Source organism: Protopterus annectens, chromosome 9.part0 (assembly GCF_019279795.1).
Source record: "Protopterus annectens isolate FY-2018-M chromosome 9.part0, PAN1.0, whole genome shotgun sequence".
Taxonomy (NCBI): domain Eukaryota; kingdom Metazoa; phylum Chordata; order Ceratodontiformes; family Protopteridae; genus Protopterus; species Protopterus annectens.
In genome coordinates this window covers 907,954,231-907,981,730 of record NC_056743.1, presented here as the reverse complement: position 1 = coordinate 907,981,730, position 27,500 = coordinate 907,954,231, and the positions used below count along the sequence as shown (strand labels likewise).

At 43.3% G+C, this 27,500-nt stretch overlaps 1 protein-coding gene across 8 annotated transcripts in view; it reads left to right on the top strand.

Moving 5' to 3' along the window:
- The window catches only part of NACA (nascent polypeptide associated complex subunit alpha), a 464,777-nt gene that overhangs the window by 10,034 nt on the left and 427,243 nt on the right, over positions 1–27,500 (top strand). For 4 of the 8 annotated variants that reach the window (XM_044083639.1, XM_044083638.1, XM_044083636.1 and 1 more), the window contains exon 3: positions 575–871. The exons of the other annotated variants lie outside the window; for them this stretch is intronic. In XM_044083639.1, coding sequence (XP_043939574.1) covers positions 575–871 — 297 coding nt within the window. The remainder of the gene's footprint in view (positions 1–574; positions 872–27,500) is intronic. 8 annotated transcript variants of the gene reach the window in all.

Below are 27,500 nucleotides of genomic sequence, written 5' to 3'. Positions count from 1 at the left end.
ATTTGCAATTTATAGGCTTACTTAGAATGGGGTGATAACGATGGGATTTATTAACGGGGGGAGGTTATGAGCCGCTAATAGGGTAAAGGATAATGTTTATGTAAATTAACAGTAGTGCAGTGGTTTGTATATTTTTTTTTAAGTCCATATTCTTCCTCATACATGATCATTGGAGGAAATATGTCATCTTTCCAAATATTTTGATGAACTGTGCTGAACTACTCTTTTAGGGTTAGTCCATCTGAGATTTGCAGAGTCCTAATGTCTTTTTTTTTATTCTCTTTGTTTCGAGTGTCAGAACGGTTTCATTAGTGGGTTGCTGGGTAGTTTTCATTTGTGTTAACCTGGGCATGTTCACTGAGCTAATAGCCCCATTTTTAAGATCAAGCCTTTCACACATTTGAAGCATGTTAGGCTACCTTCACATCTGTAACGCACTTTCTGAATTCCTGGGGATGTGGGCACTGGTGACTGTTCCACTTGCTTGCTCACTTTTTGGGTGTGGACAATTGGGTTGTTGCATTCAAATTTTTTAGGTAATGTAATGTTACCGTGATTTCCCCTCCTACACCAGCCTTGGGTGAAACAAGTTTTTCTCCATCTGATGAGACCGCAGCAGAGCAGGAGACTAAAGCAGTTGGCACAGAAAAGCCAGAGTTGAGAGAGGCATCCCAGATGGAACCACTACATCCTGAGGCTACTTTGCAACTTTTAGACACAGGAATACCAGAGATGATGAACGTGGCATCCCAGACTGAAACTAAACATCCTGAGGTTGCTGACCAACCTTTAGACACAGAAATGCCAGAGATGATGAGCATGGCATCCCAGACGGAAACAAAATATCCTGAGCCTACTGTGCAGCCTTTAGGTGGGTTATTTGAGAAAGTTAGTTATTTCAAGTATTGTGAGCTGTTTGGTAACTAACCTTTAGCTGAAAGAGTTGTCCGGTTAGGGCTGGTAGCTGGGCCAGCTTCCTTTATTTTTGTATGTCTGCTTACTAATTTGAGATGTAATTTTAAGTTCTATGGGACTTTTTATGTATATGAAACAGCACATTGTGTACATAAGTATAACTGGAAAAATAGCATTCATATAAGTTTTCTTAGCAGATACTAGCTCAATAATCTAGTAATAAGGGTTAAACTTTTTTTTCCAAAATATTTATCTTTTTTGTTGCTTTGAATTAATTGGTCTGGAATTGACTAGCAAGCTAAACTGAAGGGAGAGCTTCTGGATAAGGGTGATGCCAGAGCCAAACTTCAGCTTAGCAGGATCTGCCTTCTGTATTGAATAAAAGATTAATCTTTCCTTGAACTGGACTTTGCATAGTTAAACAGATGCATTCTGGTCCTTGCTTAAAGCAACTTTTACTAATTGTAGGATCTTGGTGATAGCCTCTTCCAAGTGGTAACTTGAGGAAGCAACCCCCTCCCCCCAGATGCCCTTATATTTTATTTTATCATCAGTTTCTCCTAAAAAAGAAAGCTTGAAATAACACTGAATAAAAGACTGCCAGCAGTTCATTCTTGTCTGTGGGGAAGGGCTAAACTTGTAAGTGGTATATATCAAAGATGTGGGTTATGCCTGTGCGTGAGAATTTTGTGCTGTTGACGAAGGCAAAGATGATACAAGTGCATATTTTAAACATTCCATTTCTCATTTGAGGATGAAAATGGTTATGTGAAGGTACCCAATTTCAAAAGCAAGCTAGCTTGGCTGTGCACCAGGGTTCACATATTGGTTTTCCTGGCCTCTGGTCATATGTTGGCAGTTTTGTACGATTGTGGGTGAATGTAAAACCGCTGTTTGTGGATGTTGCATTTTACTGTTTGCATGTGTTACTTGAACTAGTGTCTTAATCTCTGCTTTATCTAAACCCTTTACACTACACAGAAAATCCATAGAAAGAGCTTTGTGGTAATGGAACTAGTTTGAGTTTTGTAGAAGTCTGTATGATTTTTGACCAAGTACTGTTCTTTCTTTACATAAGTTGTACGTGTACTTAGCACTTCACTTTTTTATTTTAGAAGACTGACAATGCATTAGTGAACTAAAACTACAAGTAAAGCTGCATGTTTATAAACTAGCATTTTTGGGGGTAATATAGAAAACATGCTAAGCACAGGATGTCTGTTTTTGGTTTGACTTGAGACTGTATTTATGGCAGTGAAGCATGCAGAAGTGTGACATTTGACACACAACCCTCCCTTGACCATTCCTTGTGTATAAACTCGAAGGTATGTACAGAACCTTCATTCATTCTTTGACAACTTCATCATTGCCAAAAGCTATCCACTTTCCAATAACTTTGTCAAATAGTTCTCCGGTAGCTCTCTAGCCTTCCTTTGTAGCATGTTCCTTAATCCCCTCCCCCAAGTGTACTTCCTCTTTCCTGTCTTCCACTCTAAGATCTCAAGTAAGTGTGTGTGTGTGTGTGTGTGTGTGTGTGTGTGTGTGTGTGTGTGTGTGTGTGTATATATATATATATATATATATATATATATATATATATATATATATATTTGATATGTTCAGTAAATACTGCTACAATTTTGAATGCCTAGGTATCGCGATCAATAAATCCTGTAAAGCATATTTATCCCTCAAATAAGTACAGCATATAATTCTACAAATATACAAAGTTATACTGTACAATACATAAACTGTTGGTTTCTACGCTTTTACATTTGTTTTAAAATGTACCATTTGTTTGGTGTTATTTCTGTTTTTGCGAACATGTCAGTAACGACAACATGACGTAATACGCAAGTGAAGCAGAGTTTGGCCAACTGTAATACTTCAATGTTTTACTTTTTGAAATTTAGCAGTTTCGAACTTATTACAGTTCGATATGTATTTGTCAATGTTCTGGTTGTCGTTTTATATAAGTTTTCGATACGGTAATATAGACCCGATCTGGTCACACTGACTGATGCGACACCCTAGCCCCATGTCAAAATGGGGGGGGGGGGTAGGGGGTAATGATGGCGATAATGACATACGCATATCTTTGGATGTTGGAGGAAGCTGATGCAACTAATGAAGCCCCAGGAGTTACTGGGAAGATGTGCAGATTCTACTCGGACTTTATTCTAGCTGAGAACTGCAGTATCAAGTACTGCAAGGCAACAGTGCTAACTGCTACATCACTGTCTTCTCTGAGCTGAATTTATCAGAAATGTTTATTATGTGCACACACTTTAAAAGCAAGTAAAACTAAAGTAAAAAATTGAACCACATTAAAACCACCAATAGCATATGAGATTTGCTCATGTGCAGTCCGAATTGATGCTTGAAGTGAACTTTGTTAAAAGTCTTAATTATGTGTGTAAGCATACATACGTCCACACTCTTGCATAGTACATCACTTCAGTACAAATGATAGAATGGGGAATGCATCATTTCTGTAGCACTTTTTTTCCCCTTCTGTCAGGTTACATTCTAATTGTTTTTGAGTAAAAGTGCCAGATATTGAGAAATTGTTATGGATTTTAAAAATATTACAAGGGATAGGGCAGAAATATGATGAAAATTGGGAACGTTCTGCAAATCTGTTGACTGGTATGATTATGGTATTGCTAGTAAGCATACTTGCAGTGTTTAGAGTTGCTTTGGAATGCTTGTGTCTTTCCTCACATTTTGTTCCATCTCTTGTAACGTGCATTATGAAATATTAACAAGTATATATTCAAGACAGTTTGTAACACTTTTGACAGACTTTTTTTTCATTGGTATGTGCTCGCTTTGCAGTGGGCATACTGATTGGGCTGTCCAGTTAGTGTGTACATTACTGAATAAAAATTTAGCTTTTATCGTACAACTTCCTTTACCAGTGAAGATTATCTTTGCTTTGTTCACAAACCTTGCTCAACTGCTTTTCCACTCTGCCCACTTTTAGTTGTTACTTTGTTGCTTTTTGTTCATGTCACATTGTATGTGCACTTATAGTGAAATGCATGTACTGCATACACGGTGTTCAAATGCAAAATCCTTTTGGTCATTGTACATGTAAGAAGTACAGTGTAGTGTGTGAATGTCTTGTAATCTTCCTTATTTGTTGGCATGTCTGAGGTCCAACAACTGTGGCTGCAGTAACTGATATTATTAACCCTGCAAACGTCAATTCCTACAATGCACAACTCTTTCAGTAACCTTGACTGATATTGTGTCACTACAGCTGCGGGGACTTGGAGAAATTAACTCCAGGGGCATTAGTATTGCTGTGTAAATAAAAATTTCCCAGTAAGCTGACTGTGTCCTCCTGCCATGTTGCTGCCTTTTCAGTTCTTTCATACCGTGAAAGTTTTTCACTGGTATTGCTTTGCCACTAAGGGTTCTAGGCTAAAACTGTTAATTGGCAAGAGCTTACCTTTCTGTTTTTAGCTTGGGAATATGTCTGGTTTCCTTTTGAAAAATTTACAGTTTGACAAATGTCTATTTTTAACAGTTTTTACCTTTTTGTTTTTTCAGATGTATTTTAGGCCTATGCCCAATTGCTAAAAAGTGTGACTGTAAGAACCATCTCTCTTGCTGGGAGGTGCACTAATTTTAGCTTGCCTGTGTCCCACTTTGTCTAATTTGTATTAACATTGATTTAATTATGAATTTAACATGGCAATCTTTGTAAATTTTCTGTGTTGCAGAGAATGCTGGTTTTGGATCAACAGGTGTTTGCCGTTGCTACGTTTTAAAGTTTATTTATGTATGTCTGTAAGTCAGTCTGTTCACCGAGGGGAATCGTTTAGGGAATGTTTTCCTCTCAGCCCAGAAAATGCAGATTGGGAAAGCATAAGCATAAAAGTGAGAAAGGTAACAAATCTCTTTACTTTCAGGTAACTAAGATTGGTAGTAGTGCATTACTGGAAAAAAAAAATTCAAGAGCAAAGCATAAAAGGCAAAGTTGAAATTTCAGCTGCCATGGTAATGGGGCTGGATACTGTTGTTGAGGAATCTGTTGTAAATGTTGAGCCGCCGTTCTGTCTCCTATACTGCCTTTTCTCCCTCACTTGAGAGAGTCCAGTTTTACCGCAGATAGGCTTACGATCTTTTTTCTGTAACTTTAAATGTTTTAGAAGCTAAAACTTAATTTGACAGCCATACGTTTGTTCCCAAAATTCCACAACTACCAGGTTTTGTTCCTACTAGTGCTTGCTTGTCCAGTATCTGTTTTCCCAGTGGGGTGATTGAGGTACTAGCTCCAGTGATGGTGATTTGAGCCTTGGTTTTCCTGGTATCACTATCATTTTTTCACAGTACTGGGATGAATTCATCATAGTAGCTATACTCCTTCCATTTAGTTTCACTTTTCAGACTCTTCTTCAAGTGGCAGGTATTGTCTGATGTTTCCAGTGTGTATTTTACCACAAGCAAATAACCTAGGATGCGGTTCTCCAAAATCTGATGGTCAAATTTTTTGTCCCAGTCACTGTAGGGTATCTGTTGGGATGGAATGTTTTTCAGCTTCTCCCGTTGGCGGTCACCACAGCAGATCACAGGTTTTCAGATTGATTGGCAGTGGAGTTTTTACAGTTTAGAGTTGCCACCCCAGTGTCTAGCCTTCGTAGAAGGCGCACACACACACTTGCACCTACCTGCGTGTCTTTAAAACTCACTCTACCGCAGGAAGGATATGCAAACTGTGCACAGAAGGCACTCCAGCCAAGAATCGAACCGGAGAACCTCTTGCTGTGAGGCAACAACTCTAACTGCTGCACCGCCGCAGCCGAACTTAGGATATCTGTTAGTATGACAATACCATTTTCTCCGCACCTACTCCAGATAACCTTGTGTTTGGTTAAATTCTGTGGCTAGTGCAGGAGAGGGGCAAGTTTGGTCCTTGGGAAGCACCTCTTTGGCCCCTGTAAAGCCTGCAAAGCAGGGAAGTATCTAGCTTCATTGGTGGTAGTACGGGCAAAGGGCAAAGTTATGTCCATGTTGAAAGCTCCCAGAATCTTTCTAGTTTAGAAGACTTAAGGGAACATGTGTAAACATTTTTTCAATTCCAGATCACTGGGCCACTGGCCTCATTAGCCATTAAGCATTATGTCTCTGCTGTAATTCTGTCCTTTCCAGCTTGATGATTTCCAGGAGTCTTCTTACTCCGAAGGCTTACAGAGACTAGTGGAAACCTTTTCCATCTAAACCACGTTAAGACGGACGGAATTCCCTTTGCTCCCTACCTCCCCACTTGAGAATCTGAATTTTTTGATTCTGGTCATAGTCACTGTGTAGTCTAAGTAGCAGTTGTGTGCGGCTTATACTTTGGATCTGACTTCACTCGCTTTTAATGGTGGTTAAGGAATCTCCACTTTTCTTGGAGATATTCTTCTTCAGACCATTACTTTGGGATCCATTTTTTCAGTTTGTTTATTACTGGAGAAGCTCAGTCCTCCTCCTCCTAGTCTCCTTCAAGCCTAACTGTTTCTGTTGTGCTCGTCTCAGAAGACCCTCTTCCTGATTGCTGTTATTTCACTGGAGAGTATTTCAGAATTCTGAGCATTGTCAGTTTAGCACCATATGGACCTTAAAAAGGTCACATTTTTAAGCTTACGTTTATAATGAATGTAATCAAGCCTAATCAGTCCAGTTCATTCTCGCTGTACTTTTAATGGTCAAGAAGAAATTTTAATAAAATGCTCAAATTAAAACTGCTTCAGAAAAGATGACCAGTTTGTATTGGTAAAGCAGGGAAAAACATGATGGCAGTTTAACCTATGTAGCTTGAAGATTGTGGTTTGGTGTGGCACTGTATCAAAACTCCTCAAAGATATCCCAAGGTATATACTTAGTAGGTGGTGTCTGTACCTCCATTGCTGTCTTCTACTGTGCTTCATTGGGTGGCACTTGTGTGGTAGCCACTCTTCTCTTCTCTCAATACCTTCACATAATACTACAACCACTCAGGATGTTTAGGCTGTGGATCCCCCACAACTATAGATTACTGTAAAATAGAAATACTTGAAAGAAAACACTTTGCTTGCTCAAGAATGGATGGTTTCTGAGAGGGTTATACGTTATGGTTGTTTGTGGAACAAGGTCCACAGCCTGAGAAAGTGCTGTTTGTTCAGGTGGTCAGAACATAAGTGAAATAGACTAGCCTGTCATTTCTTGCAGCTATGGCTTATCTCAGGCCTAGCTTTTCAGTGAGTACCCATCATATTTGTTTTGCATGTATATTATCTGTCGAATATTTTGACATTTTGCTTCACATTTATTTTGTTTTGGGTAAAGGAGTTGGAATTTTTTCCTTTAAGTTTGTTCAGACTTCTTGTAGGTAGTTATTTACTGTACAACCAGCATCGCTTTAAGTTTTTTGGGGGGTTAAAGTCTTGGCCTAAATGGTGAATGAAAGCAGTTTTCTATGGTCAGTGTTTTCTCATGGATGCAACTGAAAATGTTCTGTCCTATTGCATGTTGTGACTGCACATGACAAATTCAAAAATAGGGAGTAAACACTGGACTTTTCTTGGTGATATAACATTTATGTTGAGCATGGCTTTAACATGCTTGCGCTGTTGTTGAGAGGGTGGGTTAAGACTGAACTGCGACCATTGTAAATATGTAAAGTAGTTCTAATATTCTTGTATGTAATGCAGTGGTATGTAAATAACATCCATGTAAAAGTGCAATGATTGTACTTATTGAACTGTTGGTGCTTCTGTCCTTGTAATCGGTGCAGGTAACTGATGGAGGGAGAACACCTATAGCAGTCAACTGTTAATGGCTTGAAATGTAACTTTAAAGTTAATCAGTTTACTATTCTGAAAAGTTGTTACTATGTCCTGACCTGGGTTGTGACTAGAAATTTGTTTTTTGGGACCATTTGCTTACTTGTTAACATAGTTAAATAATTAAAAGCCTAGGATAAAGCATATAAGTGTTCCTGATTGTCATGGTTGTCTCATAATTTGTGAAATTAAAATGAATGTATTTTTTATTCTTGAGGTTGCCAGTTAATTGAACTTGCAGGATAGGTGATATTGCGGTTTTCCTCTACTAGGCTGTATCTGTATTGTCTAATGATTTTGAAATATTGGTGATTTTGTTAGTCAGCCTACTGATTTTTGTTTAGCTTTTGCTATGCTATCACATAATCAAAATTTAACTCTTAAAACAGACAGCATATGCTGTAGGTGGTATTTGGTAGGTGGACATATGCTAGCTTAATTACAGGTAGTGAAATTCATAGTCTTATCTCTGTATATTATTGGCATAACTTGCTTACTATTGAGAAAATGTCACACTATCTTCTTGACGTGTGAAACTTGAAGTGTACAGAGTGGAAGGATTTGGCCTAGTTTCTTTGAGGGCAACTAGTTCATAGGTCTTTGAGTGACCTACAGCTTATATTTGTAGTTGCTGCATTGTGTGATTTGATAGTTGCAACTGCACTAACTTCGTGTTCTGAAATCAGTATTGTAGTAATGTTGGCAAGGCTGTCTGTCCTTCTGTCACAGTCAATAATAATCTTGAGTTTCCTCTCCGGAGGGCACCCCACACACAGTTAAACGTTGACTCTCTTCTACTGATGGTAGAGCTGGGGTGGCAACCAGAAATAGATGTACTGTGGAAAAGGGTTTTTTAGATGTGCTTAGCTGTTGTATGTGGAAGTGAGAGCTAGGCATTATGGACACACGGAGGTACTAGCACAGAAATAAGTATGTTCACTTTATCTTCACAGTGTCTGTAATTGTCATTTTAACATGAGAAATTCTGTTTACCGATTTGATTCCTGGGGAGCAGTCCAGGATACTGTTAGAAATTAGGTCACAACTGTAGTCTAATGCCTTCTTTGTGTGTCACTTTTTCAGCACATTTTAATGTTTTGAGTCATCACTACAAATCTAATCAACCTATTATGGAACGGACATGGATTTTACAGCTTTCTGAGTTTTAAATGTTAGTTGCATGTCTTGTCATCCTTTATCTGTTTGTTTACGTATTTGCTTTTATCTAGCTGTCTGACAAGGTACTTCCTGTGTATGCCATAAACTATTGGTCAGTTTTCCACAGTGACAGATATTGTGACCTCATTGGTTAAATAGTATTGCATGTCCTTGCAGATGAATTTGTTTTTATTTCTTTTTTGTTGAAGTTTTTAATAGTGGAATGAACACTTTGAACTAACAGTGCTGCTATGTTCATTAGTAGAAGTACTCCTGTCACTCTTCTGCCTTATTGCGTCTGCATCTTTTGTCCTCAAAGTGCTCATTTAATTGATCTTTTTGCTTCCTCCATTTTATATCTTAGGGAGAGTGTACGGTGTGGGTATTTTCTTGAGAAAGTATAGTAGAACAGATTTGTTACTTAAGTGTTGGCACTTAAGCATCTGTACCTCTTAAATGTAGGCAGCAGTCTGACCTTGGATATATATCGTTCTATTCCAAAGCTACACTTTTTTTTTTTTTCTTTAGTTACAAACAGTGGTGCTTGAGTGTTAGACTTGTATTGCAATGGTAGAGCTTTAGTTCTGTCATGGGTATCTGTCTATACTTCAGAGTGGGATTTGTGTTTTATGAAGATCAAATGTGAAGACTGTTTTCCTGCATTTTCTTTTTGTTCCAGTTTCCCCACCCTGTTTCTGTCTACTAAGAAACCTCTGTCAGTTGGCACACATTGGGTACCCTTCTCTAAGGGCGTTCACCAAGAGCCAAAGTCAGAGATGTCTGAGGGTACGCATCATTCAGGTGACCATGAGAGGCCTTTAAGCTCTTGCTGGCTCTCATGTGGTGAGGGAATTTGAATAGCCTCTTACTGCCCCCTTAATGCGGGAGTATGCAATTTAAATTACAAAAGCTTATAGTGCCCCCACACCTTTGTATTGTGTGTGTGTGTTCTGAGTTTGTTTTAAATCTCTCTGGTTCACTCGTGAGAGTATTCAAAAACTCACCCACTGTGACTGCTGCCATCCCCAACTAGCTTGTTTAGCTTTATACCCATTCCCAGGCTGTGTATTTGCATCGCAGCTCCTTCTCCTCCTACAAGGGGAACTGTGCAATGTATAGTGGTCTTTACCCCAGTTCTTCCCCAAGAAGGGTTTGTTCATCCTCTCTTGCCAGCGCCATGAAATGCTCAAGCTGCTAATGGAACACTAGCTCTAACTGGGCAGAAGGCCATGACTGTTATAGATGGTCATTTGGAGACATCTGTTGTGGAGGGGTGTCTGTACCATTTTGCTGCCTGCAGGAGGATTTCTCTTGTATCACAAGCTTCCTCGTATTTAGTCCTACATTTATTGCAGAAATTTTGGGGGGGGTCTTTGCTGTTAGGCATGTACATATGCAGTTGAACATAACGCTCGTGTTCAAGCTGAAGTTGCTATGTTTTGTTTCAATGGACTGTTAAAGACGGAGGGTAAATGTTTTGTTAGTAAGAATGAAATTAGGTTGTCTGTCTTAAACTCCTGCTGTAAAGCAATACATTTAATATACAAAGAAAAGTAAAACGCCAGTATCTGTTATGTAACTCTGGTTGTCATGTGACTTAGCATTTGTTTCGGGTGTGTGTAGTGTTTTTCAGAAAATTGAGAAATAGCAGTTTTAAGGTTACTATTTCACATTTTGGCTAATTAATTCAGTAAGTCACATTGCGAAGTTTGGTATTGGATACGTGGATTGGTATAGATGAACTAGTTTGTGAGTGAATAAAGGGGTCAGACAGGCAAGAGGTAGTTCCCTAGGGAGATGGGAGTGCGAAAGAATTTTTTTTTTGGGGGGGTGCTAAGTTGCTAAATTTGGGGGGCATCCTGATCAGTGCTTTTCTTGTACTGGGTTGGGTTGCCCTAAAACTAGATCATTTTGCTTTTTCTTTTTTAATGGTAGACCATATCCCTCTGTTTTTATGTACTGGCACTTTTTGTTAATACAAAGTCCAACTGATTTTATTTCTTCACTCATTTAGCTTCTGTTGTGTCTTCACATCTTGTAACCCCGCCTGTTACTGTTTCAGAGGTTACTGCTGAAGCACCAGGTAGATAGAAACAGTGAACTAACCTGCCTGCAGACTTTTTCCCCCCTTTAACACTTTTGTAGTGTCTGTGTGTCAAGAGATACAAAACTGAAAACACTTGTTTTTTTTTTAAATGCAAAAAAGTGCAGCATAATGCATAACCTCTAGATATGAAGTAAATTTACTTTTGTCAGTTTTGTTATGTATAAGAGATGGTGTGCGTTTGTGTTTTGTTTTGACTGTTGCTGGCTTACCTTCTCTGCCTTGCACGAGTGTTGGGATAGGCTGCAATTACTTTGTGTCTCTGATCTTCATAGAGTGGGCATCGGACAATGATTAGCAAACTGCTATTCCCTCCTTAGTTTTCAGTGGTAAAACTGCAGGTGTGCAGATCTGAAGTTTTGTTAATAGTTTGATCTTTCAATTGAAGGATCCCCCCCCACACACACACACACACACACACACACACACACACACACACACTTGTGACTTGTTCTTTTAGTTGAGACAGGTTTTTTGAGTGGGTAGGCCCAGCTTTAGGGCATAATTTTCTTTAGATAGTTTTGCATACTGTGTTTTGTCAGTGGTTTTATAATATACAAGGGGTGTGTGTGTGCATAATAATAAAAAATAAAAAAATATAAATATGACTATACTCCTCAAAACCGCCCATGCACGATGTACTGTGGTGCACGGAAAATAAATAAAAATCTGCTCCAGTCTCCAGCACCATTGCTTAGCCAAAAAGGCTAAAATAACTACAGATAAATACACAACACTAAGGAAGTGCCATATCTTTCTTTTAATGGCAGATGTGTTCCGCCACACCCAACAAACCAAGGTTTCGCCTCATGGCGTCATCAGTGCTTTTCCTTCCTGAAAGAGGAAGCTTGTCATTTTATACACTTATTCTTAAAGCAATATTGCAATGAAACAGTATAGGTTCATAGGTTCATACTAGGCTATCTCTGGCTAGGCTTATAAATGCCCTAGGGCAATGTGTTTGGCTTTCGCCAACCATTTTAAATTAATTTTGCTATGCCCTTTTTCGAGGTTAGTATACTGTGCCTCTGTCTAACAGTGACACGGAAGTGATACCCGGGGTAAACCTACGATCTCCCATCCACTCATCAAGATTCCTCTTGAGAGTCAATGAGGGACTCTGCCTAACCTGGACTGGGATTTTATTCCAGAGTGAAGGGAGCCTCTGGGTTATGAATCTGTCCCTCCAGTATGTCCTATTTATTTCAGTGCTGAGGTTCAAGTCTCTCGCGCGCGTAGCTCGATGGGATTTGGATTTTCTGAGGTGCAGCATGCCCATTAATTCCGGGTTGGACATGGCTTTATACGTCAGGCATAGATCGCCTCTGAACAGGCGGTATGCCACTGAGTAGAGCTGGAGTTTCTTTAACCGGGCAGCATATGGCATCTGTTTGAGCCCTTTGATCCTCTTGGTGAGGTACTTTTGGGGTTTTTCCAGTTGCTGCGGGTGTCTGGTAAGGTACATCCCAAAAGGGGCATTGTACTCAATTATGGGCCTGATGAGGGATGAGTAAAGAGGCACGATGACCTCCCCTGATCTAGATGTGAATCCCTTCATGATTAGGTGGGCTATATAAAATGTTTTTCTAACCACTTTGGCCACGTGGTTGTCAAATGAGAGACTGCTATCAATTTGGGTCACTAGGTCCCTAATTACTTCTTCTGTACTTAATGTTTTACCACCTATGTGGTAATTTGTGGGCACTTTGTTTTTGCCAAAGGGGATGACTATACACTTTTTGGCATTTAGCTTGAGGCCATGGCTCTGGCATCAGTTGTCTGTTTCTATGAGGCCCTTTTGGAGGATGCTTGTGTCTGCTGGAGAGTCGATTATGGCGCCCAGTTTGCAGTCATCTGCGAACTTGGTCAGCCACAGTCCTTCCTTGTTGGCCTGTACCTCCGAGAAATATACCGAACAAGAGAGGTTCCAGGACTGAGCCTTGTGGGACACCACTTGTAACTGGTTTGGAGTCTGACATGGCTCCAGCAATTCTAACCATGTGGGTTCTGTCCTTGAGCCAGTTTGCAATCCATTAGTGACATAGGGGTTTATATTTAAGCTGGTGAGCTTGTCTATAATGCCCGAGTGGGGTATTGTATCGAAGACTTTTGCGGGGTCCAGGTAGGCTGTGTGGACCACCTTCCCCTCGTCAATGGCCTTGTTGACTGTTTCAAAGAAATCAACCAGGCTTAAGAGGCAGGATCTGCCCTTAAAGCCGAACTGGGCAGGATCCAGTGTCTGTAGGTCCCCAATATCTTTATTTATGAGGTCCATGATGATCCTTTCCATAGCTTTGCAGACCAAGCTAGTCAGGCTTGGGGCGATAGTTTCCGGGATCCGTTGAGGCACCACCTTTATGGAGAGGGACCACTGTTGCTGTACGCCACTCTTTGGGCACATATCCTGTAGTAAGGCTGAGATTGAACAGTAGTTTTATGTTTGGGTTTAGCTCTTCTTGGAGTTCATGTAGGATGCAGCCCGGGACACCGTCTGGTCCCATTGATGCTGTGTTTTTTGCTTTGGAGAGGGCGGCTTTTACCTAAGCATCTGAGATGTCAGGGGGACAGCATTCTGCTGGGATAGATATTTGCCCTTTTGGTGGAGGGGGGGGTTTGTGCTGAACCTGTCAGCTAGGATGTTGGCAATGTCTGTGGGTTCAGTGTATTTTTTTGTCATTTTGGACTAATTCTGAGCATATCTGGGAATTACCACCCAGGTTCCTAACATAACTAAAGAAAGCCTTGTGATTATCCTTAGTGTCCTGTGCAATTTTTCTCTCGAAGCTGGCCTTAGACAATTTTATGAGTGCCCGTAGTTTTTTGCTAATACTGATCAGTGATGCCTTCCCTTTTTGGGATTTTGCTCTATCATTTAGTAGCTTCCTCCTTCTATTGTATAGTTTGTTTATGGCTGGGGTCAACTAGACAGGACATTTGCCTTTGCAGGATTGGGTCTTGGTTTTATTTGGGATCGCATGATCCATGCATTCCTGAAGGTGTTCATAGAATGCGTTTTATAAAGGATTCTGTGGTCTGGGCCGTATTTTCCACAGGCCCGGGAGGTTTGAAGGATTCCACCTCTGTTTTGAGGAGTGTGAAATTTGCTTTAGAGAAGTTTTTCACTGGTTTTCTGGGCAGGGGGTGGGGTCGGGATGTGAATATCCAGTGAGATTAGTTTATGGTCTGATCTTACCAGTGAGGGATACACTTCTGGTCTGGAGCATAGAGTCCCCATGTTGGTGATGATTAGGTCCAGTATGTTTTCCCCTCTTGTGGGAGTGGTAACAAGTTGTTCCATAGCATTTGAGTTTATAAATTCTAGGAACCTTTGGGCTAGGGTGTTGGAGCTAGAGTAATGCTCCCCAGTCTATGTTTGGGTAGTTGAAGTCGCCCAATATAATGTTGTTTGGAGAGACCGTCATATTTTCCAGTGTTCTCAGAAAGGCCGAGTGGGGTTCCTGGGTTTAGGAGGGTGGTCTGTAGCAGGCTATAAACTGGAAGGCAGTTTTACCCACAGTTAGTTGCACATGGATAGTCTCTGATGCTTCGTGCTTTGCCACCAACCTGGAGGTGTGGGTATCTTTGATGAATATCGATACTCCCCCTACTTTTGTGGTTCGGTCCAAGTTTTGGGGCCGAAAAGCATGGTATGAGGTATAACCTGGTAGTGCTGGGGTGCTCTCGGGAGCCCTGAACTAGGTTTCTGTTACTGCACAGATATCGATGCTCTCCATGCTAAGGAGAGTTTCGAGTGTGTGCATCTTGAGGTTTAGACTTGGGGCCGAAAAGCATGGTATGAGGTATAACCTGGTAGTGCTGGGGTGCTCTCGGGAGCCCTGAACCAGGTTTCTGTTACTGCACAGATATCGATGCTCTCCATGCTAAGGAGAGTTTCGAGTGTGTGCATCTTGAGGTTTAGACTTCTGGCGTTGAGTAGCATTACTCTTAGTTTCTTATCCCTTGTGATACCTATGGAGGTGGGTTTGTCTTTTGAGCCTTGCCTAAAAAAGGCACTATGGGGGAAGCAAGAGCCTTTGCCAATATCCGAAAGCCCAGGGGTGATAGGTGCAAGCCGTCCGTAGCGAAGCATCGTGGCTTGTCGAGCATATCATCCCAAGCTGACAGGCATTGGATCCCCTTTGAATGACACCAGTACTTAAGCCAATTGTTGAAATTGATCATCTTAAGTCTTCATATTGTGGCATCATTCTTGGTGAGGGTAAGATGCTACTCAAGGTCAGGGTCATACTGGCCTGGGCTACATGCTCAGAGAGCTCCTTTATGTCTCTCTTCATGTAGTCCAGGGAGGTACGTCTCAGGTCATTCACACCAGCATGGACAATGACCGAGTCATATTTGTACTTGCCTTGGAGTGACCAGAGTGCTTGTGTTATGTGGCGGATCCTAGCGCCCGACAGGCTGCTCACCGTGACCCTCTCCTTGTTCAGCCTGAGTGTGCCTGACGATAGTCACCTATTACAAGTGTATCAGGTGTGTTGTTTAGTCTTAAGGGCTGTGACTGTTCGGCACACTGGCTTTGTGAGATGTGTGTTGCACGTGTTTTGTTTTGGGGTAGCGGTTGCTTGGGTGTCTGCTTTGGATGTCTCTGCTGCTTAGGCAGATCTTTATTTAGAGCCTCCGAGTATGTTTTTGTGTGATTATGTGTTTGGTTTGCTGTCGTGGTAGGTCTATGTGAGACTGGAATTGTGGTGAGTGTGGTTTCCTTCTCCTCCTGACTGGTTATGCCAGTACTGATTTGAGAGAGCTTAGCCTCCAGTTTGGCTATATGTTTGCATCTCTCACATGTGTTGGAATTTGTTGGGAGGAGGAGAGGGTTATCTGTGTGCATGAGGCAGTTGTAACATTGCCTCAAGATTCCCAGATTCACCAGCTGGACCAGAGAGGAGATTGACAACTGACCTTTGGACATGCTAGAATAATATTGGGAATCCTTAATAATTGAAAACAAGGGCCAGTGGGGAGTGAGGGTGTTGTGCTTTTAATTTTTAGTGCTGACTTATATAATTGCTTTAGCGAGCAAGTGCCAGGTAACTTAAGTGCAATGTGTTACAGGTAACTTAAATGCAAAAACGACAAACAGTAACTTTCTTTCAAGTGAAACAAGGAAATAAGTACAGTAAGCAATGCAGATATCACTAGTGATCCACAAAAGCGCTGAGAAGCCGCGTATTAGGTGGAATTAGCGTTCTAGGGAAATAACAAGCAAACAAACAACAAGCATATAAACAAAGCTAGATTCAGCAGGCCTGGATCTAGTCTATGCTACAGCAAACAAGGTGTACCAATTTCAGTAAGATACAGTTCAAATATTCAGGCACTATAAACCTTTAACCGGAAATTCCCAGCTCAGAAGGGCAGAGTCCAGCCTCTTCTCCCACAAGAGTGCAGACCACGAACCTTCTTAATGTAAAATAACTGGCCTGAAGCCCAAGTGCTTAAACCAGAACTAATACACTTTAAGAATAACAGACACTGGGCTCTCAGTCAGCAGTTCCCAACTTAGAAGGATGAAAGCTACCTGTCCTGCCACCACAGTGCATGCCACAAACCTTCCTAATGTAAAACAACTGGTCTGAAGCCCAAGTGCTTAATCCAAAAGACTTAGAATGATAGCTACACTTTAATCAAGTTACTACCAAGCAGTAATAAATGCAGTTGAATACTTTAGAGAATGCCCGGATTAGTGCTCAAGTTACACAAACAAAGCTAGATCCAGCAGGCCCGAATCCAGTCTATGCCACAGCAAACAAGGCGCACCAACTTCATTAGGAAGCAGTTCAGATATGCATGCACTATAAGCCTTTAACCAGAAATTCCCAGCTCAGAAGGGCAGAGTCCAGCCTCTCTTCCCACAAGAGTGCAGACCACGAACCCTCTTAATGTAAAATAACTGGCCTGAAAGCCCAAGTGCTTAAACCAGAATTAATACACTTTTAGAATAACAGACACTGAGCCCTCAATCAGCAGTTCCCAACCTAGAAGGATGTAAGCTACCTGTTCTGCCACTACAGTGCAGACCACAAACCCTCTCAGTGCAAAACAACTGGTCCGAAGCTCAAGTGTTTAAACCAAAAGGCTTAGAATGAGTTACACCAAGCAGTAATAAATACAATTGAGTACTTTTAAGATGATGCAAAAGTAAAATAAAGTAGGTAGAAACACAAGTACAGTAAAAGCAGATTACATTTTTTTTTTTTTTTCTGAACAAGTGCTGAGATCAAAGAAACAGATTTGAGTGCTGAAACTAGAAAACTGGCTAGTTATAAGAAAAAAAAACCTAAGCTAGAAGGCTTCCCTCCAACACAGAAGGACTTGGGGGCTCAGAAGCCTACAAATAGTCTATACCACTTAACAGGAAAGGCAGGAAACAAGCTTAATTTTTTTTTCTGTTTCCCAGATGCTCTCTTTGTACACAGTAGGAGTGCCTGAAATCAGAATATGATCTCACTGCACTCAGTTGAGTGAGTAAATGAGATGGGCCCAGAAGGAGTATCCAAACACAAATTTACAAGAGGGGCGGGCAGTTTCAAGGCCACTAAGATTAACACCAAAACAAAAACAGGGAGGGTGGGTGGGACTAACTGAAGAGCGGAGTCAAAACTTCCAGTTCAGTTAATATTCCTGCAACACACAGTTAAAATCAATTTAAATACTGTATTTTTTTGAAAAAAAAAGTGCAGCTAAAGGTACTTAAATTCCCTTATACGTCCAGTTGAATACAGCAAGTTCTTAGCCGGCCAAAGCTTTACGAGTGTCACTGAGTGTAAATCATATGAAAACAGTTAAGCTGTTTGTCTTGCCATGTACACACACTACTTGTTCACTTTGAGTTCACCCAACCAGAGTTTAATAAATATCTTTTAACCTTAAAATAATCCTAGTTAAGGTACACAGTCTTAATGAAAACGTATGTAATTAGTACATTTTACTTTACCAATGTTCATTCAAACCTGGTTTAAATAATGCTCCCAAGTTTAACTATCCAGATTCTTTCTTTCTTAGCAAGAATCTTATGTTTATGTGCTATTGTCAAATCAGACCCTACCACTTTATCAATTCCTACATATAAAGTGAGCCCTTGGATGTACTTGCATACGCTTATATAGAGCGCTGCGTGCCCTCTTGGAATTGAGTATCACTAATATGTAATGATTTAAGTAGTTAAATTCATTTGGTCTGCAACCTGTGGGTATCGGATCCGTCCTCGGATCCGAGCCAACAGCTTTACCTAGCTAAAAGATCCGAGCTCCTAGCTCCTCCCCTTACCCATAATCCCCTGCTACACATCCCCCATCCTCGGATCTAGTTTGCCGTGGCTTATAGCAGCTTCTAGAGACTAGCTCCTAGGCGTGGGTGAGAGTTTTCCAGTTTTAAAAAAATACCTTTAAAAATCGTTTTTTCTAAAATTTCTTTGGTGTGTGTGTATTGTTTAGCCCCCTTTACCGGCTAATATATTTAGCGTATTTTTATTGTGGTAATTTTACTTCAAATTTACTTCAATTCCCTCCCCCTAGTGAGTGAGTGTGTGGTGTGATGGCTGAAGGGCCTAAAGCCATTTTTTCTAAATGCGCTGAGTGTGGTCATAAGCTGTCCCCAGCTGATGGCCACACTCAGTGCGTTATTTGCCTGGGGTGGTCCATTTATCCACCAGCTGCCAGGTTTGTACGGCTTTCAACCCCCAGGTTATCAGGAATAGGAGGAAAAAGCTAATTCTGGCGGGATGGTTGCCCCCGGATTCGTCTTCCTCCTCTCCCTCTAAGGCACTGGTCACGGCTGCGGCTCCCGTGCCTTCCAATCCCCCTCCCTTGTTGGGGACTCAAACTCCCTCTGCTTCTCGGGGTGAGGGGGACTCTTCCTCTTCAAAAGAAAAAAGGAGAGATAAGGACCGGCACAGGCATAAAAGGCGGGCAGAGTCTCATCCCTCAGCCCCGCCAGCTAAGGTAGCTAGTCCCGCTAAGAGGGCCTCTGGTTCTCCTCATTCTCTGCTCCGTTCTCCGTGCTTTTCCCCGGAGCTGGAGGAGGAGTGCCAGTCTCCCTCGAGGTCCTTGAGGCGGCCCTCCAGGCCCACCTCTACGACCTCCTCCAGATCCCCCAGAAGCTTGACCAACGCTGATTTGGACCAGATGATGCGTCATTTCTTGCAGGCTCAAATTCAGATGGGGGTGCTCCAGCCCCCCCCCCCCTCCGGGGGGGAGCTTTGCCCCTTTCTTTACCCCGATCACTCCTTCTCCGACCCAGTTTAGGGTTTTGGAGTCTTCGGATCCGTGCCGTTTCGGACCCGGGGAACCGTCTGTGCCGACCATCTTGATTACATCGCCGACTATGCCCTCGAGCGTGTCTGATCCTATCTCTTGGAGCCGCGCGTCGGATCCGTGGGTGGAACTGTTTTCTTAGGTGCCACTTAAGTCAGAGCACACTTCCCTCTTGGGTCCGACCACTTGGGCTCCGACGCCGATCCCTGCATCGGAGCCGAGGGGACTGCTCTCGGAGCCTGGGGAGACCGGTTCGCCCTCGGCGTTTGATGTAGTGGAGATCGTGCTGTCGAGTACTTCCAGATCCCCGGTCCAGGCTGCGGATCTGTCCGTCACCCCTGCGCAATTGGGCCTGTCCTCCGTCATCCGGCCACAGGGACAGCCTGCATCGGCGCTCCAGTTGGTTCCCTTAGAGGAACAAGACCCCGTGGGTGAGCGCTTCTCGGATAGCCCCACTGAGGAGGTTCCTCACAAACTGAAGTGCAAACTGAGGCACCTGGACGCCCCTGAGTTCCTCACAGAGGACACAGACTTGGAGGACGGGGAAGGTTCCCCAAGGTCACTCCCTGAGGATGTCTCCTTTGGAGACATCATGGAGATGTTGCGAATCGGAGGAGGATTGTCTGCCCAAAAACCTTCCTCGGACGAGTCTGTGTTCCTGGGGGCGTTTTATGCAGGCCCGTCTACTTCTTGGGTGTCCCCCCCCCCCCCGGCTGACCCCCTGGTGGACTTAATTACCACCAGGGCTTGGAAGGAGCCGGACACCGTGGAGCCAATTCCCAGAACACCAGACAAGATACTTAGTCCCCCTTCTGATAGGCTGGCATGGTCTAAAGGTTCTCCAGTGGATGCCATGGTGGTGGCGGCTACCACCAAGAAGGAGCTAGAGCAGGAGAGTTCCTTGGTCCACCCTCCAGATAAGGAATCTTGGATGTTGGACTGCATTGGAAAGCGGATGTTTGGTTCAGCTACCTTCTCTGTAAGGGAGCTGAACTATATGGCACACGTCATCAGACTCCGAGACTTGATTAAGGAATACGCTGGAGCTCCCCCAGAGTCCATGTCGGCCGAGGACAAACGCACCTTCTCGGCTCACATGGTCACTCTGAAATCTATCACTAACACATCTATGCGGCTACTTTCCCATGCCACGGAGGGAGCGGCTAGAGCCAGCGGAGCAGGCATCGCTCTGCGGCGCCATGCTTGGCTCCACCTTTGCGATTTTGCAGAACCCTTCAAGGCATCCTTCGCGAACGCGCCCTTTGACAGTTCTACGCTGTTTGGCAAGACCGTCCGCAACACGCTGGTCCAAAGCAAGAAAGACTGGAAGACTCTGTCTGCCGTTGGGATCCGCTTCTCTAATCCCCAATGGTCCTTCTCGAGGAACCAGAGGGGGCAAAAGATGTGGTTCCGGAAATCACAGCAGTCCGGTCCCGCTTCGGACCCTTCGTCCTTAAGAGGCAGAGGAGGACAAGGTGGATGCCGGCCCAGAGGCAGAGGGGGGCCGAGGAATCTCTGGTCTCGAGAACCTTTCTCTGAGGCCCACGCAACAGCCCTAAGGGCTTACCCGACTGTCCCTCTCTGGAGGCAGTCGGTGGGGGGGGCGTCTGTCGGAGCACCTTCAAACTTGGGAGTCCATTACTACGGATCGGTGGGTGCTCCGAATTATATCCAGAGGTTATTCCATTCCCTTTCTGAGTCTTCCCCCTCCTATGAAACGCCTCCCCGATGTCCCACCCGAACAAAGGGAGGCGGCAGCTTCATAAATTTCGAAGCTATTAGAAAAAAGAGCCATCCAGCACGTCTCTCCAGGCCAGTCCGGATTGGGGAAATTACTCCAGGTTCTTTTTAGTGCCAAAAAAGACGGGGGACTTGAGGCCTATCCTAGACCTCTCATCTCTAAACCTGTTCATTCCCAAAGAGAAATTCCAGATGGTCACTCTGCAATCTATTCTCCCCTTCCTACGGGAGAACGACTGGATGTGCTCCATAGACCTCAAGGATGCGTACTACCACATTCTAATGGACAGACGATCCAGGAGGTTCCTCCGCTTTCGGCTGGGAGCCAGTCACTTATCAGTTCAGGGCTCTTGCGTTCAGCCTCAACTCAGCCCCCAGGGTGTTCACCAAGGTCGTGGCAGTGGTCACAGCCCACCTGAGACTTCAGGGCATTCGGGTCTTTCCGTACCTGGACGACTGCCTCCACCAGGCATCAGCTCTGCTCTGCCAGGGATTATACCCTAGCTCTTACTCAGCGTCTGGGTATTACTGTAAACCTTCAAAAGTCGTTCCTTCATCCTGTGCGGGTTCTGGAATTTATAGGGGCCAAGATAGATACACGCCACCCCAAGGCCTTTCTAACAATAGACAGGTTGCGCAGCTTGTCTCTTCATGTTTTCTGAATTCCCCAGTCCCACCTGTGGAATTAGTCCTGAGAGCTTTGGGCTCCATGGCGGCAGCCATTGGCCTGTCACCCTTTGCGCGACTGCACATGAGAATTTTTCAGTGGACTCTTCAGGTCCAATGGTCACTTTTACCCCTTCAACACCCGATTCCTTTGAGCAGGGTTTGCAAGGACTCCCTTCTCTGGTGGCTTCACTCCCAGGAGCTGCGAGAGGGGAGACCGTTTTGTCATGCCTCAGCCCCAAGCCACGTTGACCACAGACGCTTCTCGCCTCGGGTGGGGGGGGGCATGCTATGGGCAGAACCGTCCAAGGCACGTGGACTCCCTCAGAGACCGTTCTGCATATCAATGTTCTGGAGATGAGGGCGGTGCTTATGGCGTTGCAAGCCCTACAAGACCTTCTTCCTCTGGGAACTATTGCAATTCAGACAGACATGTCTGTAGTCTGGTACATCAACAAACAGTGAGGAACCAGATCTTATCCCCTTTGCCGAGAGGCTATGAGAGTTTGGGAATGGGCGATCTCCACCAACCGCTTTCTGGTAGCAATGCACATTCCGGGCCGGGCCAACATCCTAGCGGACAAGCCAAGTCACTTGATCCTCACACCGTACGAGTAGTCTCTAAACCAGTTAGTAGCTAAACAAATCTTCCTCAAATGGGGTCTACCTTGCTGCAATCTTTTTGCTTCTCCGTCAAACACAAAGTGCAGCAAATTTTTCGCTCTAATTCCCCCAATAGGGGAGAGCCCCAGAGACGCTCTGGTTCATGCTTGGCCCCCCGGTCTACTTTATGCTTATCCCCCGCTTCCGCTCATGATGAAGTTCCTGCAGAAAGCCCATCGGTTGGGGAGCAAGATATTCCTCATAGACCATTCTGGCCTCGCCAGATCTGGTTCCCTTACCTGCGGTCTCACAATGTAGTTCCTCCTTGGATCTTAGATCCCATTCCGGATCTAATTTCATTTCCTGCGGGATTACAACCCCCAAACCTGGGCGAACTCAAGCTCACGGCTTGGCTGATCCAGTTCCACTGATAGCTAGGACTCCCGGTATCTCGTCACCAGTGAAAGCTATTCAGGTAGCAGCACACAAACCATCTACCAGAAAAATCTACAGTAGTAAATGGAAACGTTTTTTCCATCTGGGCCAAAGACAGGGGCTTAGACCCCTTTACTGTCCCTATTCTGACGATTCTTGATTTTCTGTCCCATATCTTTCATCAGGGAGCCAGTGCATCTACGGCTAAAGTACAGTTGGCAGCCATCTCTCATTTTCATGTTTGGGATGATGTAGGATCACTGGCTTCCACCAGGATTTGCAAAACTTTTTTAAAAGGCGCCTTTCTGTTAAAACCGCTAGTTAAGTCTGTGGTCCCACCATGGGACTTAACATTGGTCCTACAGGCTTTGACGGGCCCTCCTTTCAAACCGGCTGCTTCTGCTCAGTTGAAATTTTGTCTTGGAAAACAGCCTTCCTGATTGCAATAACTTCAGCCAGGAGTGTGTCTGAGCTTCAAGCCCTCTGTATGAAACCCCCTTACCTAATATTTCATAAGGACAGATTTTCTCTCAGGACTAATCCTTCCTTCCTCTCTAAAGTAGCCTCTGAGTCAAATATTAGTCAGTCTATTAATTTGCCAGTGTTTTTCCCCAATTTCCAGAACAAAGGGGAATAAACATTACACAAATTGGATGTACATAGACACCTGCGTTTTGATTTGCTCAGGACAGCAACCAACTGCAAATCTGATCAATTGTGTGTGTCCTTTGCCAAGTCTTCTTTAGGTAAACCTATTACCAAAGTTACATTAGCCAACTAGATTTCACAATGCATCATTCAGGCCTATTTAGCTTCAAACAAACCGGTGGTACCTTTGGGAATCCATGCTCATTCAACCCGATCCATAGCTACCTCTGCAGCGTTCTGGTCTAGAGTCCCTATAGACATATGTTCAGCAGCTACTTGGTGGTCCTCCTCATACATTCATTTCCCATTATAAATTGGATATGATATCCAGGAGTAGGGCTTCCTTTGGTTCCGCTGTGCTCCGGAATATTCTTCCTTGAGGGCCGCCCAAGGTTTCTAGGTAGCTGGGGAACCTGTCCCACAGGTTGCAGACCAAAGACCGTCGTGAGACAGGTTAGTTTTACCCTACTGATGATGTGTTGTTGCGATAGTAATCCTGCTCAGTACGAGAGGAACCGCAGGTTCAGACATTTGGTGTATGTGCTTGGCTGAGGAGCCAATGGTGCGAAGCTACCATCTGTGGGATTATGACTGAACGCCTCTAAGTCAGAATCCCGCCTAAACGTAACGATACCGCAGCGCCGCGGATCTCCGGTTGGCCAGGGATAGCCGGCCGCAAGGCCGGCGAGGAGCGCCGCTCGTCACTGGGTCGGAGCGGACGGAAGGGGGCCGCCTCTCTCCAGCAGTGCACCGCACGTTCGTGGGGAACCGGGTGCTAAATCATTCATAGACAACCTGATTCTGGGTCAGGGTTTCGTACGTAGCAGAGCAGCAAAAAGCTGCGATCTATTGAAAGTCAGCCCTCGAGCCAAGCTTTTGTAAGAAAAAAATTGAACCTATGAACTCAGAGACTCCCTATGCTGTGGAATAAAATCCCGGTCCATGTGAGGCAGAGCACCTCGCTGACTCTGTTCAAGAGAAATCTAGACCTGTGGATGGGAGATCGTAGGTTTACCCCGGGAATCATCTCTGTGTCACTGCTGGACAGAGGCACAACAAACTAATGGGCACAGTATTTTTTCATATAAGGGGTGGCGTAAGCCACAAAAATTTGGGCTAGGCTTATAAATGCCTTAGGGCAGATAGCCTAGTATAAACCTATGAACCTATAAATGAAGTTAACTACTTCAGATAAAGAAGTTATGTACTCACCATAACGTTCCATCTGAGTAGGTAACTTCATTTGTCTGCAACCGACCCCCCCGCCCTACATTCCCCCTAACCAGTTTCGTGCTTCTTAACCATGGGATAGGATTACTCATTCTGTTAGGCAGTAGGTTACTGGCCTCTTTCGAGGGTCTTGTCGAGTCTTGATGGGCAAACTCGATCTGAGGATGGGGGATGTGTAGCAGGGGATTATGGGTAGGGGGAGGAGCTAGGAGCTCGGATCTTTTCGCTAGGTAAAGCTGCCGGCTCGGATCCGAGGACGGATCCAGTACCCACAGGTTGCAGACAAATGAAGTTACCTACTCAGCTAGAACGTTATGGTGAGTACACAACTTCTTTTTATCCTCTGTCTCAAACACAAAGATGTCTGTCCAACATAAAAAGACCCGCATTGGCACACCGCCATCTATATCACCCACTCACTTGTACAAGTTATAAGCTTTGTAGTGTTTACTGAAGTGAATGACTTTTTAGAGATTACTTTGCAATGTATGCAGTGTCCATAGTAGGTGCTCCCCACAATTTGATTCTCCTATTATCCCTTCAACTGGAACTTTGCTGTTTTTAAAATTAGATAAACTTTCCCTGATTAGTTTTACCTCTCCTATAACCAAAATTACGTTGATCAGTTATTTACTAAGGTAGTCAAAAAACTGTTTTCAAAATATGCCAATGCTTTGCTATTACATCTTTTTAGTCTTAAATGTGTTACTGCCATATCTAGTAATAAACCTGAGTGTACCAGGGGATTCTCTAGTCTGATGTTCTCTCTCCTTTAGCAGCTCTGTCCTAGACATCCCATTAACTACCTGCAAAGCCTTATTGACCTTCCTGGCCCCATAGCCTCTAATCAAGGATCTTGACTTTAATTTAATTTATCTGCCTGTAGCTCAAAGTCCTCTCCCTTACTACAGTTTGATTTTAACCTCTTAAACTGGGCCATTGGGATGTTGGCTATATGACCTGGATGGCAACTATCAGCTCTTAACAAAGAATTTTTGGTGAATGGTTTCTGGTATAAATTCGTAACCATCATACCATCCCATCCAAAAACTCAACATTGTTCAGTTCAGTTTTGCCACTAAACCTGATGCCATACTAATTATTATTAAGGTACTCAACAAATTGCATCCATCTTTCCTGTGTACCTTGCCATACTACCCAACAGTCGTCCAGGTGTCTACACCACATGCCTAGTTCTGCAGTAAACTCATGTTGTTGATAAATGACCTCAACTTCCAAGTAACCCATAATTAAATCATCGTAGATGGGTGCAAGGGTTGCACCCATCGGTGTACCCCTTATCTGTAAATACTAATCTTGTCCGTACCTAAAGGCATTATGTTCCAAAACCATTCCCAACAGTATCAAAAGAAATTCTTGCTCAGTTGGTCCATAGTACTTGGAAGTCTCAAACCAGTATTTAACTGCTTTTATTCATCCCCAATGTGGGATACTTGTGTACAGTGCCTGGACATCTAATGTCCCAATATAAGCATTGACAGGGATTATCAGATCATCCATTAATAATAAAAATTGGTTTGTATCTTTAATTCTGGCAGACACATATGTCAGTAATGGCTTCAGCTTGCTTCTAGGTACACAAGGTTCAGTAATTGATGCCCGCCCCGCTACTGCAGGTCTTCCAGGTGGTACAGCTAGCCCTTTATGTATCTTTGGTACCAGATAAAAGTATTGTGACTGAGGACCATCTACTTTTAACTGTTGTTCCAACTCAATGGAAATCCCTGCCTCTCTTACTTGCTTCAGGAAAGCATCTATATGTTGTTTTAAATACCCTGGTAGGATCTAAGGGGAGTTGATAATATGATATCACAAACGTTAAATATCTACGAGCCTTCATCCAAATACTGTTCCTGACCCCAGATAACTATAGCTCCCCCCTTATCCACTTTAGTGATTACCAAATTATCATTCATGGCTAAATTCCTCAATGTTTGTTTTGTTTACCTTGGTCAAATTATGGGCGCAACTCGTAAACACCTCATTCTGATTGAGTGAGTTTCATATCTTGCATCACCTGCTGTTCAGAAATCTTCACTGCTCTGTGATATGGTGCCTGAAAATCAGATTTTTTAAATTTAAACTTGTCCATTGAATCTCTGCAGTGTGGTCTATGTGCAAAGTAATACTTCATATTTAATTTACGGGTAAAATTTTTTAGGTCATTCACTATATCAAAAAAAAACACTTGGCTGGAACAAAACCTAAACCTTTAAGTACATTTAATTCCAAATCGGAAAGCTCATAGTTGGTCATATTTACCACCAATTGGTTTTTCAATAGCCTGAATGTGGTTGGGAGCATCATCTCTACCTATTGTTGATTTCAATGTTTTCTGAAACATGCCTTCTATTTGTTCTATGACGATGTTTTCGCCCGCCCCTCCTAAAGGGCCGCTGGATCTCTTTGGCATTAGGGGAACCATTATTTGTGGCTCACCCCCCTTTGGTCTCTCTGTCAGTATTAGAATAGCCTGAAGAGACCTCTGAAGCACTGGAGTTGTCTGGGTTTTTCCTTAGTCTGGATCTAGACCTCTTTTTCTCTTGGGTCTATTCAGTCCTTTATTTGACCCATCTGAAAACTTAACCGTACGCTTAACCTTTTTCCAGTTCATTTTTGAGTCCCAGAGGAACTTCTTTGATTTTCTATTCTGTAATTCTTTCTATTTTTTGTACCTCCTTGAAATAAATTGCGTATCTGCCACTATAAGCTGATTCCCCCTGATACTTGGCCACTTGCTCATATATTTCATTCAATTTTTCTGACATTCCTACATATTGTTGCTCGCAATAACCTAATGAACATATTAGATGCCAAAAGCTGTGCTTGTCGCCATTTTTGAATAAACTGTTCATTTTCCATCCCAACCCCCAAGTTCCACATAAACCCTGA